Source organism: Phasianus colchicus, chromosome 4, assembly GCF_987193195.1.
Source record: "Phasianus colchicus chromosome 4, bPhaCol1.hap1.1, whole genome shotgun sequence".
Lineage (NCBI taxonomy): Eukaryota > Metazoa > Chordata > Aves > Galliformes > Phasianidae > Phasianus > Phasianus colchicus.
Window position 1 is genome coordinate 64333976 of NC_143439.1, and position 19201 is coordinate 64353176.

General features: G+C 39.3%; 1 protein-coding gene across 1 annotated transcript in view; it reads left to right on the plus strand.

Moving 5' to 3' along the window:
• The window catches only part of POLN (DNA polymerase nu), an 87919-nt gene extending 81410 nt beyond the window's left edge, over positions 1-6509 (plus strand). Inside the window, exons 24-25 of the mRNA XM_031588283.2 lie at positions 197-258; positions 2544-6509. Coding sequence (XP_031444143.2) covers positions 197-258; positions 2544-2612 — 131 coding nt within the window. The 3' untranslated portion in view covers positions 2613-6509. The remainder of the gene's footprint in view (positions 1-196; positions 259-2543) is intronic.
• Positions 6510-19201: the final 12692 nt, after the last annotated feature.

Consider the following 19201-nt stretch of genomic DNA (forward strand, 5'->3'; position numbering starts at 1 on the left):
AGTTCAATTATTTTGAAAATCTTGAAAATTTAAATGTTTTTCTTTCTTTTTCTCTATTTTTTTTTTTTTTTAATAAATGGAAGTATTTTACAACAGAATGAAACCATAATTTTTTCTTTCTTTTTTTTTTTTTTTTAATATATATATAATAATTCCATCCTGGAACATAAAGCTTTCAACTTTTTTGTCCTTACAGTACTGGTGAAAAGAAAAATGGAATCCCTTCAGCAAACCGCAGCCTTGGAAGTGCCACTGAAGGTAGGAACAATTCTGAATTTCCACTGCTATCTGAAGGATATGTGGTTTTCTATGCTGTTGTCATTATATTAAGAATCTAGAAACAACTACTTTGATTTTCACTTCAACAGTTTCATGTTCATATTGGCAGGTAATAGCTTTTTAGAATTACCATAAAAAATCTAAAGGAAAAATAATTGAAAGAAACTCAACCTCTATTTTGGAAAGTGTGACTGTAGTGCACTCTTTGTCTTAGCTATACAGTACAGTAATTTCACAATCCATTTCATTTATTGCCATGGAATTTCTGATGGGTGTGGTAGAATGAGAAATAATGCCTTAATAAGCATTCTGAAATGTGCATTCATAACAATATTGCAAAAGATCTTTCTTCAGTAATTTTCACTTAGAAAACCGATCTTTTTAGCATTTCTGAGTGGGTGCCTAACATACAAAATCACTCCTTCCAGTTTGAAGTATGGGCCATTGTGTCTTTGAACTGCATCTGTAACAGCTGAGTAGATAGCTAAACAGCTACTATATCCATTTCCATTGTATCTAACTGTAATTCTTATATAATGCAACTATATTTTTCTCTCTACAAGATTGATGCCCTTTGCTTCTAGTTCGCTGCTCAGCTTTTGTTGATAAGGGATTTCAGTCTCTGGAATCCCTAAACTGAGAGAGTAATTGCCCAAGGGTTTCCTTTTACCTGAGGAACTGAATGCTTGGTGTTGCCAGATAACTCATTCTCCAATATACCTGAATGAGATCTGGGGACAGAAACAGACTTTTTCTGTTTATTTCATAAATATTTACAACATACAGACTTGTATTAACAGAGATAGTTGAAAAAGAAAATTACTAGATAAATTTTAGCTTATATTCTTTTCTCTAGGTCTTCTATTTCAGCATTTGTGAGGCTGGCCTTCCCTTGAGATCCTATAGTTACATATTTCTGGCCCCCAGTGGAGACTCATTAAAATAAGTACGGCATTATTAATAGTATATAAGGCGAATAGCAACACCGCAGTCCTTCCTTGATAGTTCTGAGTTTCCCTTTGTCAAGGATATTGTCAAAGACAACATCATTCATATTTTACCTGAGAAAGTCATTGATATGAAATAAAACATGAACAATAGGCTTGTGATAAAGACAGATGTTTGCACACAATGAGAATGCTCACAGTTACACAGCCTAAATACCATCTTAATGTTACCTATTGCAGACTAACCACTGGCAGAATTTCATCAAACTGCAGCACATAACATGGTTCCTTACTTACACTAGAAGCATTGTACCACACACTGACAAATGCACCTAGGTGCATTAGCAAATGGATTCTATGTCACTCCTATGAGAACAGTGATTCTCTTTTAAATGGCAACTGCATTTTAATAGGCAAAAAAGAAACAGGGTTGGACAATAGGTAGTTGTCTGGGGTTTTGAAAGATTTGGATATTTTTATAAGCAGTAGAAGTATTTGGAGATGCATGCTTTCTTACCAAGACAAGGTCTCCTTTTCCCAAGTGAATTACTGTACAAGTCCTGACATATTTTTATTCTTACTGCATGTTAGGCTACACCCCATGAAGACACTTATCTTCCTCTGAAATATCCAAAATGGATCAATGGCAGAGACCACATACAAACCATAAAGTGTAAACAGTTTGATCTCAGTGAAGAATTTGAGACTGATCTTTTTTTAAAAAAGTCTGTATTTTTGCTCACGTTAGCTTTCTGTACAGTAAATACATATTTTAGGATTAGAGATGTTGAAGATGAAAAGATTTTTGTCAAATGCTCCTCTTTCCTTCAGCACACTTGCCTCGACTAACTACATATTATGTGCTCTATTAATATGAATGTTATCTTTTAATATGGAGGAAAGATGTCATTAAAGTAGAGCACACATGTCATCATAATAGGGAGAGATTTCTTCTTCTTCTTTGAGGAAAAGGATTCTTTACCTTTGAAGTAGCTTCTTTTCCAAAATGTTGTCCTTGCTAATGAGGCAGCTTTCATGTCAACATATCTACTGTACTACACCAGTAGCTGCAAAACAAACTGAAAAAGAGCCAAGGCAACAACAAATATACCTCAGGTCTGTAAAAGTGGATGATTTTTAAAAAAGCAGTATCTTAAGCGAAATTGTAATTGCAATTAAGTATTACTAGATGCAGAAAACTTTTCACAAGGATAGGTGTGTAATCTAGAGCATTATCCATATCCAAAAGGAAAGGCAAAAATAGTAATCTTGCTATAAGTGATGTGTTTGTTTAATTTTTTTTGTTGTTGTTGACAGGTTCCCTTGAAAGTGCTTCTTACCACTGGGAAATCATGGGGGTGTATGACAGAATTGCAGGAGATGTAAAGCAGTCATCGGGGATGTTATTCAGTACCCGTACACCTCATTGGCCTGTGCTGATTCCTCACTGAATCACTAGGCAACAGCGCTGCTGGATCTTTCATAAGCACCTAATACTCTGCATGTGAATTTTTTTACTTCATTTTGTCTGTAGCCCTAGGCAACAGCAGTGAGATAAAACTGGATTTTACCAGTTCATTGTGTTTCCTTTAGCCAAGGTAACCAGCAGGGAGCTGCTTTTGTTCAAAGCTAAACTGCTACACGCAAGAAATGAAGCAAGACAATATTAACCCTTTGGGAACATGACAAATATATTTGAGTTAAATGGATCTTTAGATTATAATATTAAATATTTGGTGAAGTGCTTTTGTAAAATTACATAAAATCTGGAATTAGCAAGACACTATTTGAACCGTACCAGCAGCTGCTTAACTGTTGCATTCAGCTTATTCTATAATTTGTGAGTAGATGGCAGCTGCTGATTGTCTTTTTCCAAAGACTTAGAAAAGAGTTCCTTTCAAGTGAAAAGTTTTCACTTTACTTTGTATTTAGGATTTAAGAGTAAAACAAGTAAATTAAAACTGCATTAAATGTATTAAAAAATAGCCAGATTAATGTCAATTCTATTAATTTCAAACTTGGATTGTATACTGTAGCTTTAGCATACTTTAGAAGAGATATTTTAGTTTTCCCTGATCTATTATTTTTATTATTGATATAATGCAAAATTCAGCTTAGATAAGTGTTGAGATTCAAACTTACACTTTAAAGGATTCAAGCTTCTTCTTCAGTGTTTGGATTTGTTGTCGATACTTTATTGTTCTGTAGAATTTATGCTTTAAGTAAGTTTGTTTTATAAATATTTACTGTTTGCCAAATTCTGTCTCTGTGATTGTGGAAGATGAAACCATTCTCAGCATCTACCAATCATTTGGAAGTTGAAGTAAAACAAAAAATCTGTATAAGAAGTTCAATATCTTTCAGCGTTAGACCTCAAATGATCAAAGTAATATAATTTAAATTTTAAATGTGTTGAGTTACAGAGATTTTGCAAGTTTTAATTTGTATCCTTAGACAATATTGCATTATCCTTAAAGGCATTAACTAATAACTATTGCATATGAATTGTACATAGTCTGTCAAATGAAGTGAGTTAGTTATTTCTAAAAATTGATATTGTGATAAAATTAGCAGTGGTCACATAAGCAAAGTCAGACCATTTTACATATTAATCATCAGCCTCTTTGGGTGGGAGGCAGAGAGATTGATCACAGACTGTGATCATCTCTGGGCACCAGGTTTGCCCTTTTTGATTTTACAACTTTCCTTCCTGTTTTTAAATCTCCAAGACAACCACGCAGTAAGGGCACTGCTTTATCATACATATGAGGGTTCATTTTGTATAGGCTGGTGTGAGGACAAGACAAACTGGTTCAAGCATGGAGGGTTGTTCAAGCCCAGGATCTTAAGACAGTGAAGTTTGTGTCGCCACAACTTGCAGGATGTGTACCAGGAACTCAAGATATCTTCTAGTACTCCAGATTCACTAGTAAAGAAACAATGTTTTTTTCCAGTTGGAGGCCATGAGTGAACTAGCATATATAAATTTATTGTGGGGGAAACCTCTTTGATGTTGTACTTGCAATAATCATCAGATGTGCTATGAAACATTATAGATACTGGAATGTGTTCTTCAGTCTTTCCCTTCTCTATGAATAGCCAGATAGTTTTCACTGCTTGGCCTATTCTACTTTAAGTTATCAGTTTGGGGACTATTAGATTTTTCAGAACTCACTGAAGTGGACCTCAAAGCTTCTCTCTGGAGTTTTTAAACTCATGAAATCCCACATACTGAGAAGAGTGCTCACTCTCCAGAGCAATTGCTTTTACTTTGCATTCCGTTCTTCCTGCCTTCCATCCTATACTGCAAAATAGGTTTTGGAAACACTCATATATTTCAAGATGTGGAATAGCAGAATTATTTTTATCTTTACTGTGGCAATCATTTCTTCAAACAAACTGCTTGAGGTAGGGTAGTGTTTGCTATTAGCTTCCCACGAAGCATCCCTGGACAAGGAATCAGTTCTACCTCACTCTTGTATCAATCTATATATTACTATAAATTCAGAGCGGTACAGTTTTTCTAAACCCTTGGTAAGAGACCCTGCAGCATGCCTGAATCTAAAGAGCCATTATAGAGAAGCAGGACCAGTCCTGACCACAAATTTCCTCCCAAATAAACACGGGTAAAAATATTCTGTATTTGATGATTGCTAGGAATTCCTTTCAGCTGGCACAATAATTTCACACCACTGAATTCAAGAATCTTATTGTTGCAAATGACCACTTTTTCATGTTATTTTGGTTTAGCATGAAGGGGATTGCAAAATGTGAGCAGGCTGGAGCAGAAGCAATCATAAGAGCCCCTTCCAATCCCTAAAACTCTGTTTGACCTCTAGAATGATTCTCTCTCAAAATCTATGAAACAGTACTGGGAGAGCAACAAACAGAACATCTGTTTGAAGTGCAGAGAACTCTTCAGAGGTAGGGCTTAAAAAAAATATGAGGAAACAATACAGGAAAAAAAATGATAGATGGGAATAGGTGGCTCTCCATAGCTTTAGTGAGTGGAAATTTCCCTAACTGATTCTCTGAACAATGTAAGAACCCTGTTTGAACTGCTTTATATCTTTGGCTCTAGTTTATGTTTGTCACATAGGACAGTGGTGAAGGAATGATACCCGAAAACCCTTTAACTCATTTTCTGTGAGAAGTGTAATAGCACAGCTATTTTGCTGGTATTCACATGGCTGTGGCATGACCAATATATATCTGCTGAGGATTTGAATCTTTATGTCCACATACCACTGTGAAACAGTAACAGATTGATCTTTTATGTTGATACAAGATGACCATAGTGAAAACCATAATAGCCAAAGTTCAAGAGCTGGTCTCAGATGTTATTTGAGCAAGACATTTACACACGTGAAAAGGAAACACGGCACACGTTGACATGTTTTTTGAAAATGAAAGTAGGTTAAGGTGAATCTGCTGGAACATCCAGGACATTATTTATTCTTGGTATTGATTAAGAATAACCCATAAAAAGTAAATTCATTTCCTATATGGGAGTCTACAGACCTGGTATTTTTAATCTGATCTGAAAATAAGGCCAAGAAATGAGTTGAAGATTGAATTACACCCTCCTGATACATTTCTTTAGTGTCCTAACATATCTCTTCTGTCTTTCCCACTGAAGACTAGCCTAAGCCCTGAATAACCTGGTCTTGTCCTCTTCACTGATGGAACAGGATGTAGAGTGAAAAGACTTGAGCTTGCCCATAATTCTCTATCACTCTTCAACTCAGTAGTCATATGCATGAAAGGCAAAACAGAAATCCTCTTCAGATATTCTCCTGTACCTCATTAAAGTATACAGAGCTGTACCAGCAGAAGCCCCAGAAATGTCTGGGGATTTCATTCATCCTTCCCACCTGTGTTGCCTCATTCTGTGCCAGCATTTACTATATTTCCTGGCTCACACACTCGCTTCTGGTTGGCATACTTCCTTTTGCTATTAGCGGGTTGTCAGAAACATTCAAAGAGTGAAAAAGAATCCGTTCTCATTTCTACTATTCTGCAATAGTTTCAGTAGGTAGCGTGTGTCTGGAATTAAAAATAAGTTCCAATTATATACCATCTTTGCTTTCCTGGGAAAACTGCACAGCCCAATTGGCTTATTTCTACTGAAAAGGGAATCCTACAATCAGCTTGTTCTCTTAAGGCATCTTAGAAGTACACTTCTACTGGCCATTTTTGTATCTAGTAGCAATTGTTATCAATTATTATTCTCTATAAATCCAAGCAATCTGTTATCTTGTCTGCTCTCTCAGTCGTACAGACTTGTGCTTTGAATCCTGGAGCTCCACATTCCAACTGTACATTTCCAGGTTTTGTTATGTTTATCCATGTCCCATTGAAGACTAATTACATGGTTAATATACAAGTTCTTTCATCCTTTTTTATTTATTTATTTTTAAACAGAATTACAGAATATAACATTATTTGAGTTGGAAGGAACTTTTAAAGGTCCCTCTTCTATTTTCACTGATAGCTTAATCCATTGCTTACCCTTTCCCTGCACTTCAGTAGAACACTTACTAGTAGCAGTAGAAAAGTTTTTTTAAAATTTAAAGTTACATATCTTTCCACTTCTAACCTTTGAGGCCTTGGCTTGCTAGGGTTATCCATTTGGAATGGCATTTATGAGACCCTTTTCTGGCTAACTTGCTTTTTAATGTTGTCATTCATTTCACGATCAGTCTTCCATGGCATCAAGAATTGCTTGAGGAAGTTCTCTTTTTCCCCCTTAGTTTTTTGGTGGATTTATTGGCTACACTGAATTTCACACTTTCTAATTATTCAGAAGTGTTATGCATCAGATTACAAGCCTATTTTCCAATCTGTGTGCTAAGCAGAGAACTGTGCTTACAGGCTTCTGATAATCATCCTCCCCTCAAGTGACTGCTGCTTCTCACATTGCATTTCTGCACTGAATTGCTGAAAGAATGAAGCAAAATTAAATACCTTCCTGGATTACCTTAGCCTCCTTGTGAAGATCCATTTGTCCACCTCCATTTGGTGGACAGTGAGTTCATTGCTGAATTATTGTAAATGTCTTCCTGGTATCTGGCTAGGTGAAGAACACAAGTGTCCTCAGGATTTCTGCCAGAAGTTTTTTCATCTTCTTTTCTTAACTCTCATCCGTGCCTCAGTGCCAGCTCAAATTCATGATTGGCTCCCAATTGCATAAGAACACCACCTATAAGAGCTTTATTTCTTCACACTGAATAAACTCTGTAACAGTTTGAAAGCTGGGCCACCCTACTTGCCTGCCAGCAATCCGAATCTCTGTTTGTCTTCCCATCTATTCACTTTTACTCTGATGTTAAATTAAATAAGCCTCCTAGGAAGTTTTTCCTTTAAATATAATAAGCTTTTGTAACACTTGAACTAGGGGAAGTCACCATCTTCCCTTTGGGCCTCTGTGGGTCACAGATGAGGTTAGAAAAAATGTTGTAAGTGTGTGCTTTAGTTAGCTTCTCCTTGTGTTGTGCTGCTTATGGTACTGTAGTTTGTGATAGTCAGTTATTCTTTTGCAGAAGATCTCTTTTAGTTCTTTCACTTGTTCTTGTATATGATCTAAGCCTTAACCTTTCCCTAGCCTTCTCAATATCCCTTAGCACTTTTTTTTTCCCCTACAGAGTAATCAGGTTATTATTCACCTCTTTAGTTCATCTTATGCCTTTGGTCTCAGTCATTTATTGCTGCCAGGTATATTTACAGTTTCACAACAAAACCAGTATTTTATGTTAGTGTTGTCTCTTTTTTTCCCTAGGTATTTTCCAGACCTCATATGCTTTTTTTTTTTTTTTTCCTCCAAGACTGAAATCATATTTTAATTCCTTTTGGCCAATGAGCTTATATTTTTAGAAAATCTTATCACAACAACATAATAGTATAAAATAAAATCAGAGTTATCAACACCTTCAGCTGTGAGGAAAGATTGAAATTTAAATTTAACCTTGAGAAAGCTGAGCAGAGACCTGAAAGCAGTCATCCAGCATGCAATAGGTTGCTATGAAAACAAGAGTCCATAGTCCACAAGACTCAGGGATGTACCTTCATCTGAATGATGTAAAACTTTCAGGTAAGGAGACACCTGCACTGGCGGCCTTTGTCTCCACCAGAGACAAAGAGTATCTCTGCTTTGGCCAGAGTTCTGACACATTCTGTAGTGCTGTGATGCTATACTGTGATAGAAAGTACAGCAATAGTAGCACAATCCTAGGCTACAGCAAATGAGAACAAGCCCAAACAAAGCAGCCACAGAAATAAAGAAAAACTACTTACCCTTAGAAATCCTCTAGTAGATAAAGATTTCAATAGAGATTTCCAGAAAGATACCCTTGCTTCCACTGCCAACCCTTAAATGAAGTCTGGGAAGGGCTGACTCCTGGCTCCACCCCTTCTGGTCACTCAGGTGCATTGCATACAGCTGAGCTTCCCTGAGTTGGCCCTGCCTTCCCACCAGGTGCTCAATCACTATTTCAGGCCATGATAGGCCTGATAGTTACTCCTTTAGTAACATCAGAACCTATGTGTTTGCTTAAACACAGCAATGTCCTCATTAGGATCTTTTCATTAGAAACAAGTGACATGGTCAGTATGTATTATTGACATAAAATACCTCTCCCAGGTTCATCTGTAGACCATTTCTTAATACTGAGTAGGAGAAAAGTTTGTGATAATCACACTTCTATTAGAAATTGCTGTTTCTTTAAATTTTAGGCAACGCTTAAATTTCTTAAGATACTATTTTTAATTATCTTAACATGCCTAAAGTAAAAATTAGAATATTCTAGATTTTTTCTTGCTTCACTTTGGAAATAAAAACCCACATGCCTATGTAGCATGTGAGATTGAATGACTATAAAGACTATGAATGTCACAGTACTCAGCACTATGTGTGGTGTTTGACTACCTAGGCAAACTCATAGAATCATAGAATCACAAGCACTAAACCAGATCTTGCAGCTTCTCGTCCAGACACCTCTTGAACACTGCCAGGGATGGCGACTCCACCACCTCCCTTGGCAGGCTATTCCAGTGCCTGACCACTCTCGGAGAGAAAAAGTTCTTCCTTAAGTCTAACCTAAACCTCCTCTGGTACAATTTCTGGCCATTTCCTCAGATCCTACTATTTGCCTGGGAGAAGAGGCCAGACCCTTTTTCTTCAGAACCTCCCTTCAGGAAGTTGTAGAGTGCGATGAGGTCTCCCCTGAGCCTCCTCTTCTCCAGACTGAACAATCCCAGCTCCCTCAGCCGCTCCTCATAAGCCTTGTGCTCCAGACCCCTCACCAGTTTCATTGCCCTTCTCTGGACACGCTCCAGGGCCTCAATGTCTTTCCTGTAGTGAGGGCCCAAAACTGAACACAGTGCTCGAGGTGCGGCCTCACCAGTGCTGAGTACAGGGGATGATCACCTCCCTGCTCCTGCTGGCCATGGTATTTCTAATGCAGGCCAGGATGGCGCTGGCCCTCTTGGCCACCTGGGCACACTGTCAGCTCATGTTCAGCCGAGCATCAATCAACGCCCCCAGGTCCCTTTCCTCTTCACAGCCATCCAGCCACTCGTCCCCAGGCCTGTAGCGCTGCATGGGGTTGTTGTGGCCAAAGTGCAGGACCCGGCACTTGGCCTTGTTGAACCTCATTCCATTCACCCCAGCCCAGTGATCCAGCTTATCTAGATCCCTCTGCAGGGCCTCCCTACCCTCAGGCAGATCCACACCACCTCCCAGCTCGGTGTCATCTGCAAACTTACTGAGGGTGCACTCAATCCCCTCGTCTAGATCATCAATAAAGATATTAAACAAGATAGGCCCCAGTACTGACCCCTGAGGGACACCTCTTGAAACAGGTCGCCAGCTGGACTTAGCTCCATTAACCACCACCCCTTCAGCACGGCCCTCCAGCCAGTTCCTTACCCAAAGGATTGTGTACCTGTCCAGACCATGGGCAGCCAGTTTCCCCAGAAGAAGCCTGTGAGAGACCGTGTCAAAGGCTTTGCTGAAGTCTAGGTAGACTACATCAACAGCCTTTAACTCATAACATCCCTGTGAGAAGCCCTGCCCTTTTCATATATGCAGATTCTATTCAATAGCAGAACTATTGCTCTCACTTTAGTTGGGAGTATGGAAATTGCAAAACCACATGCCTAGAGTTTGTTACTCTAAGGTGAGCACCAGGACAGATCCAATGAAAACCAGCTGGGCCTGGCAGGCAGAATGCAAAATACATTATATTCTTGTACCTCTGCATGCAATATGCGCATCGGATTCTTCCAGCTGTCCACAAACTGTTCTGTGTATCCCCCCAAGGCAGTCCATTTCCTTTCCACGTGTTTAGCACATACATCCGTGCCACACAGGGAGCTCTTCCAACTTGTAAATGACCCATTGAGCTAGGCAATTTATCTTCCCTTATCTAGAAGTCCAGCTTGGGTCAAATGAACTCGTCACTCCTCTTTTCATCAGCTGTTAATATCAGAATTACTCTGCATTACTCAGCCTGGCAAGAGCAGCAGGAGCTGGCAGGCTGTTAGTGTCACATAGCAGTTTTAGGATCAAGTATACACTTAGCACTCCATAAAATACCTAAGAACAACCCTATGTTTGCCAGCCCTTTGAATGCCTAAGTAGACTGTGAAAAAAAAATAATCCATGGACAGGAAATGTGACTGACTCTGTGCCCTTGGGATTTATGTGCATTCTTCTGGGATTCATCTCCTGACATTTAATATTTATGCCTTTTCCTTCTGACACTGAGGCAGTTCCTCCATTCAGAAGGCAATGAGAGCAATGGGTGCTGCTGCTGCTCCTGGCTTTTTAGCCACACAGTGTAGGAAACTTTTCTCCCTGAAAAGCTTTCAGAATCCATCACCCACAGGAATGCACAAACCACAGAATTACAGGATGTTATGCTGAGAAGCTTTCTATGCTCCCTTTGGGTATGACCATAGAATATGAGCTGATCAATATTTGCTCTGCCAGAGAGTGAACTCAAAAAAAGAATACAACTCCAAGTTACCATATCCCAGGCTTTGGTTCCAGCTGGCAATCCAGGGAGTACTTCACTCTTTTAAATGTCATTGTATGTAAATCAGAATAGAGCAGAATTAACTCTGTTCTCTGTCACTGCCCATAAGTAAAACCCAGTGAAATGCACATCTTTTGCCTCTAAGCTGGAAATGGCATCATTTGGCATCATTTCTGTACTACCCTCTGTGTCCTTCTTTGTGCTCCTTCCTTGTACTTACGGTACAGAAACAAGCTCCCCTTTATTGCCTTCTCAATGAAATCATTTCTGTTATTTTAGTGGGATCTCATAGAATCATAGAGAGGCTTGGGTTGGAAGGGACCTCAATGAATATCCAGTTCCCAACCCCTGCCATGGGCTGGTTGTCACCCACCAGATCAAGCTGGCCAGGATCCCGTACAACCTCACCTCTCCAGAAATGGGGCATCCACAACTTCTCTGAGCACACTGGGCCTGGGCCTTGATGCCCTCTCAGTGAAGAATTTCTCCAACATCTAACATAAATCTCTCCTTTTTTAATTTAAAGCCATTTCCCTTGTCCTATCACAATCTACCTGTGTAAATAGTTGATTTCCCCTCCTGTTTTCAAGTTCCCTTTAAGTATTGGATGGCCACTGTCCTATGAGTCTTCTCCAGTCTGAACTCTTCACCATAAAACTCATTTCTAGTTTTGCAATATTTCAGTCATTTCAATAGATAATTTTCACAGTAGGTATTATTCACTCCCTCCTCCACCTCCTGCTCCATTTCGCTCATTGATACTTCAGTGCCTAACAGCTGCCAATGACAGGTTTTGGTTTCTTAGCCTAAGGACATTCTTTTCCCAGCAAGAGCAGTCTCTTCATACAAAATGTTCTTTTCCAAATCTGCCAGTGTTAAGTATTGTCCTGTTTGTGATGCAGCTAAACACATTTGTAATAGTGGGAAAATTGTGGAATCTAAATCCTTTCACTGCCTACATGAAACTTGTACAGTCTCCAGACATTTTCCTTCCCAGTCTTGAGGAAATGGGGAAGCCATGGGGAGACCATGTTGCATGCTGCATAAAGCTATGGCATTAAAAGTCAATTATGAAGATCTTTTTTGATATGCAGACGAAAAGGTATGGGTTCTCTTCCCCAAAGAGTAGGTAAAATAAAGGCTAAAGAAAACTGCAGTGCAGGGATCCAAATCCCTCAAGCCTAATTTGTAGCTTTGGCATCTGCAAGAGGTTTAGAACACCACAAAGTAATGGGATTACTGGCAGTATCCTATCAGAGCACATCTCAGAGTGCAGCACGAGTTCTAGTCTGAGGTTTGAATTTTCATCCAAGCCACCAAGTTGGTGTGCCCGTCCTCTTCCAGACACGTTATTGCCTAGAGGCTGACACATTCCTCCTCTTACTGAATGTACATTGGGGCAGAACAAAGGGTTCTGGATTGATTCCTTGTGGCCCTCTCATTCCACTGGAGCATGGTACGAGATGGCAAAAGGGCAGCCTCTGGACAGCAGCCATGGACACATGCATGAAACTATTTCCAAGGCAACTGCATCAGGTAGATTTTGTGAGAAGCAGTCTTCTTTCCTTGGACTGATGCCCATCCTCTCTAGAGACTACTTTGAAGTTGCTCGCACTGTGACAGCCTACCCCGAAAGACTCCGTTGCTGGAGCCAACAGATTCTTCATCTCCTGGTTTTTAAATTAAGTGATAGATGGAAATCAAAATGAGCCGCTTGAAGTATTGGTCTTGCCATCACTGGGACAGTTTCTGGGTAGAAGTAACAAATAGGATTTGTTAAACAGAGCAGGATTGATAAAATACATAGCTTTTACAAATCAAAAGTCTAATCCTGGTAGCACTCCCAGAAATAATAAAGTAGGAACTAAATATCTTTCTTTAATTAAAACATTTAACTAGGAAAATAACACTGAGATGAGTATGTCACTCAAAGAATTTTATGTCCCAATAAACTCACCAAAAAGATGTTCAGCCAAATTTCAGCTAGTGCTCCCATGCCCATAGAAAGAAATCATTTGTAGTACAGATTCAGGAGTTCAGGGATTACTCTGCTAGCTGCAATAGTGAGGCACTGGCATAGGTTACCCAGAGAAAGTGGTGGGTGCTCTGCCCCTGGAGACACCAAGTTCAGGCTGGGCAGGCTCTGAGCATCTGATGGAGCTGTAGGTATCCCTGTTAATTGCAGAGAAGTTGCATTAGATGACCTTTAAGGTTCCCTTCCAATTCAAAGGATTCCATGATTCTATGATTCTATGACTTGAACCTGTCTTCTCCGTCTGTACAGCGTACAAATTACACAGCCTTTGTTAAACTCACTAGTGGTAAAGTGAATGTAAACAGATGTGAGTAATGTTCTCTAGTCTAGTGGAAAGGGAACAAAGAAACAATCCTGAATATCCTCCTTTGCTTTGGCATCATTCATCACATACACAGCTTTTATACAATAATATACATCACTGAACCAGCAGTTCTGCAGTGCTGGTCACACTAATACTCACAGAATTGGCTTCATAACCTGCAAGTAATGTGGTGGTTTACACATAAGGGGTATTAGGATATTGCACATGGGTGAAAAAATATTTCTTCGGCTTAATCACAAGATTTTTCAGAAGAGGTTTCTAACATTGAGTTTTAACATACAGGAAGGAAAATCAGACAGCTATACTGAGATATAATTAATATTAGCATATTCAAGTCATGGTAAATTCACAGCTCTTCTCTATCTGACGTGGCTTTCTGTAGGACTTGAGCTTCTGTGCTGTTTTCCCTGAAGACTTCTTCACATATGCAAAAAATACTGAAAATCTGTGCGGAAGCTCTGGTGACAAATCCTTTGACACTGTGACACAATGAAGGAACAAACCATCTCAGTGAATAATTTTACAGTTTATTAGCATATGGAAGTGCTTTGATTAATTTTGCTTAAATGAATGACAAAGAAACTGTTTTATCATGTACTCTGCTCATTTCACTACTATTGAAATTTATCTTTATTTTTAATTACGCATGGACAGGGCCTATTTCTAAGACCACGACATTGATAATTAATTAAAAGACTATTGTAGAAACAGTAGATAATCGTGTGATTGAGTTGTACTTCTCAGACACGTTCAGACTCCAGGAAGACAATCCCTATGGGGAAAGAATATTTATTTTTTCAGACTGCACAATTCACAAGTGCTTAAGCCATCTGTGTGACTTGTTCACGTGAGCTGTGCAAACATAACATGAAATAAACCTAAATGACTGTGTGTAAGGGAGGAGACAATATTCCTTGTCTCTCCAACTTATCTTCACCAAAGACATGCATAGCCTAGCTGGGCTCAGTCCAAGCTTTGTAAATATAGAGTGTCTCAAATGACATGATATTGTTTTGTGTAGCCAAGAGAATCATATCCTTCGTATTCACAGAGAGCACTATTTCACACATCACAAATACCTGGTTGTATTAGAACAAGAGTAAATAACCAGCCTCTGGTTATAACTGCAGTGAATGCAGTATTTCTGCAAGTCACAGTGAGGAAATCTTGCCAGGATGCCCAAAATCTCAAATCATGGTTCTGAACACTGCACAGACCTGAAGTGTGGAATGGAAGTGCACTTTTCTTCTCAATGGCCAGACTTTGCATGTGATAATCATAGGTGTGATACTGCAATGATAAAGCTCTGATCTAACATCAGTGAGAAACTGTTACCCATTCTGAAAATCAATAGCATCTCAAGGACATTTTTCCTGCAGTTTAATGTCTCCATGCAAGTTTTTGCTGTCTGGAAGCCAAAGCAGCACGACAGATAATGGAAAGTTTTCAAACTATTACATTTTTAGAAATTAGTTTTCAGTCCTTCCTTTCTGTCTTTTTTTCTTCCTTCCTTCTTTCCTTTCTTCCTTCCTTCTTCCTTGTTTCCTTCCCTTCCTTCCCTTTCTTTTTCTTTCTTCCTTCTTTTCTTTCTGAATTTTCTTGTTTATTTTCTTCCATTTGTTCAGTTATTTTTCAGATTTCCACTCTTCCCAAGACTTTTGATGCCCACTTAACATTCTCTGAAATAGATTATGATGCATGTGGAGAATATTTTTTTCTTCTGGAAGCTGCATAGAAGCCAAAACTCAGAAATGATTTTGGGAGTGGTAGGTTGAGGTAATTCTCCTTGCCATTTGAAGTTGCCCCTCACACATCCCAGTCTCTCATTGGATTCTGTCAGCCACAGTGGGAGATGTGGATGTGTAATGTACATTCATAGGGGAAAGATGGTAATTTTATTTTATAGACATACATTTATCTTAATTAGTTATTAGGTAAATTGACACCGATTTACAGCCTAACAATCAAGAAAAGCCTGTCTTAGACCTCATTTTTTCTTTAGAGAATATTTTGAACAAGAAAGCTAATGTTCACAAAATCTGCAAATCAGCAAATAAAAACATAATGCTTTTTTTTTTTTTTTCCTGTGGTTAACCTCAACGCTGCTTTAGGTGATGATTTGCTGGATGTACAGCACTAAAATGAAAGGAAGAACTGCTCAGCTATCATGCATTTTTGTCTGTGTATATTCGTGATGGGGTTTAGCTATGCGCAGTCAGTGTTAGCTGGAGAATGACTGCCTTAGGGCATCCACAGCAGCAGACATAAGGCTACTCCCCCAGTGTATGCCATGCATTCATCTTTGAGAGCCTCGGCACAAAGTCTCCTGTTTGGGTTCCTCTACCCACCTCCTAAAACAGAGCAAAATTTGAGCTATTATTAGTGCAGTCTTTACATGTAGAATGAGCTTTCCTCAGATAAAAACTGACTAAACAGGATTAACTACACTTGGATATCTCAGCTCCTCTGTAGCCATGAACAAGAAAGAAGAAAATCCAAATCTGAGAGGCAGAGCATCCAGTCCTTTGTTCATTTTCTGGTGTGATCCTCTTGGACATGAAGATTTTAAAAGCAGGAGGAGGAATTCATCACTGGTGGGACACCGAAATGATTGGTTCTCCACTTTATGTGCAAGGCAATGGCCATGAAAAAGCATTTGTAACTCTTTGCTCATCTTTCCCCCAAAACATTTTTTGCTGCTGATGCTGATAGCAGCCTTCCTTGGGACCCAGTTGTGGTGAATTCTGGTTCAGAATGTTCTGCCTCTTACCCTTCATGCTCTGCCAAAATGTCCAGTGTTGTGCAATTATTTGGACATTTTTGCGTTTCTCTGACTCCTTCTATTCCTTTAAATGACTATTCTTCCATTCCTTTAAATGATGCCTCAAGAAGTCAGAGCCAGTAAGACAAAGTACTTACCTTTTTTCTTCTTCATTTTTTTTTTCTTTACATTTCCACAAAGAAGAGAGCACAAAAGATTTCTCTTGGAAACCCTATTTATCATACAGAAAATCCTGTCCTGTATTTGAGAAACAAGAATTCTTCAGCTTAGGAAGTTATAGGAGCTGTTAAGACCATTAGATGTATGTTGAATTTTTCCCTAAAGAATCACATCTGAAAGAATTATACTAATTTTTGTGGTTGCTACATATTCAGGGTTGCTGCAAGATAAGATATGGGTGATAAAAAATAAAGAGGAGTCAAATTCAATTTGCTGTGTCTTCCTTTTCTCCAAACCACCTACTTCCTACTGAAAAACACGGTGCAGCAAGCTCTTTATTCTCCTTCTCCTACTCTATCAGTTCTTTCCCATTTAGGAAAAAATAATCCAACAGATTAATTAGATCATAATATAAATGTTACAAGTCATGTATTGATTTTCCCTCTAGCAGATAAAACCATGATGCAGTGAGAGCTGAACCAGATTATAAACAAGGTGAGTTTCTGAAGGTAATTTGTCTTTACCACAGCTCCAAAGCTTTAATTTTTAAATACCATTTCAGATTCCTTTCAGAAGCATACTTCACTGTTAGAGCTTGAAGTTATGGTGGCTGAATACAATTGATTATATTTAAAGCACCTGTGAATATTTGCTGATAAAGCAGACACTTTTTGTCCTTCTGTCCCTTTGAGTTCTCAGGTCCAATTAAGCACTTCTAGCCAAACACCACATTATGATTTGTCACACTTCAGATGTTTATAGCACAGACATCCACTGCTGGGCTGGTCTAGACTCATGTTGCACTACTCATTAATGGAGAGAAATGGGCATGATTCATCTGACCCTGCCTGAGCCCCCCAGATGGGAAAGATTCTCATTCCTCTTCTGCTATAACTGATTTGAGGTACTGTATTTGCTTTATTACAGTAGCAAATATGGTCAATCACAGGAAAAAAAGAGTAACTCAAAGAAATTAATATGTTAATTTCTTCACAAATTATGGATTTTAGAAGTCTTATCATACATGACCATAAACATGAAATCTTTGAGCTTTATCTTCCTCCCATACCAACAGCTGTCATTCCAGCATTTGACAGACAATTGCTGTAAAGTGATGGAGCTGATATTGGCATGGCTTTCATCTCTTCAGCAAGATCAAAATCTCTGGTGACGAGAACTGGACAGTCTGAACATATGCTGGCAATAATACGTATGAGCAGTGCCAAAATGTGGCCAATGAGGACTTCAGGGAGCCAAACGAACATCCTGTGGTGGCTTCATGAGGAATTCATTTCTTAAGGAAATTGCCCCTGAGGACTTTGCTTCCCAGGGGAGCATGGCCATATCTTGATTGGAAAGTAAAAAGAAGCTATATTGCTTTGTTTGTTTTTGGCGACTTCTGTTGTAAATAACTGCAATTAAATAAATAGATTTTTAAAAAAATAATAATAATAAAAAAAAAAGCTTAGAGAAAGTAGACATTCATTGCCATTGGACAACACTTGTTTTTTAAATTTATTGAAGAGGAGGTCATCATGATGCCTACATTTATATAACATAGGAGCAGCTGTTTTTGTGTACTGGGGATATATGGATGGGTGGATGAATGGATGGATGAAAGATAAATGGCTAGATAGGTTGGTAGATGGAGCACTTTGATGGCTGTTTGACTAGCCTAAAACAGAAGTTTTGTGAGCAGAATATGCGCAGCTCTAGTAAACCCATGGGTCTCCCTAGGCAGCTCCAGTCCAGCCTCATCCTCCCCACTTTATCCTGGGAGAAAATCAAGCTGCAGAGGGGAGGCTGTGGGTACGTGGAGGGGACAGCTTGGAGTGGCTTGCTAGGGCAGTTTAGAAGGCATTGAGGTATATGTAGCTGGTTGAAGCACTGGGGAGCCTGCAACAGGGAAAGGGATAAAGAGGTCCCATCCCATCTATCTCAGAACATAAGGCACATGTCTGGAAGTGCAGAACATTGTGCTGAGGTCTTTATCCAAGGGAATTTTATTTTTTTATGTAAAACAAGCCAGCATGAAGGGGGAGGCCAAGTCAGGGACACACTCATCCTCCAAGTGAGCTACTGCTATCAGGTGTCTGCTTGTCAGGAGAAAACAAACTACAGGGACAGAATCCTTACTGTGAATGCATTGACCTTGCACTCTACTTTGCTACCTGGCTATTCAGCTAGTGATCCCTGTATGTGCTAAGAGGTCCCCAGAAACAACCTCCTAGGAACAGGCAGCCCCAGAGGCTGTTCCAGCAGTGATCCATTTATCTGAAGCCAGTGGGTCTGAAGGATGGAGTTCAAATCCGCCTTCCCAAACTGGAGGTGAATGTTTGTTATCGCTCTCTGTAACTACCTGAGATTATAGTGAGGTGGGGGTCAGCTTTTTCTCCTAAGTAACAGCGATAGGATGAGAGGTGATGGCCTCAAGTTGCACCAAAGCATATTCAGCATAGATTGGAAAAAATTCTTCTCTGAGAGTGGTGATGCCACCCAGGGAGGTGGTAGAGTCTCTGTCCCTGGAGATGTTCAAGAGAAAGTCAATGTGGCACTGAGGGACATGGTTTAGTGGACATGAGTTAGTGGGCATGGTGGGGATGGGTTGACAGCTGGACTAGGTGGTCTTGGAGTTCA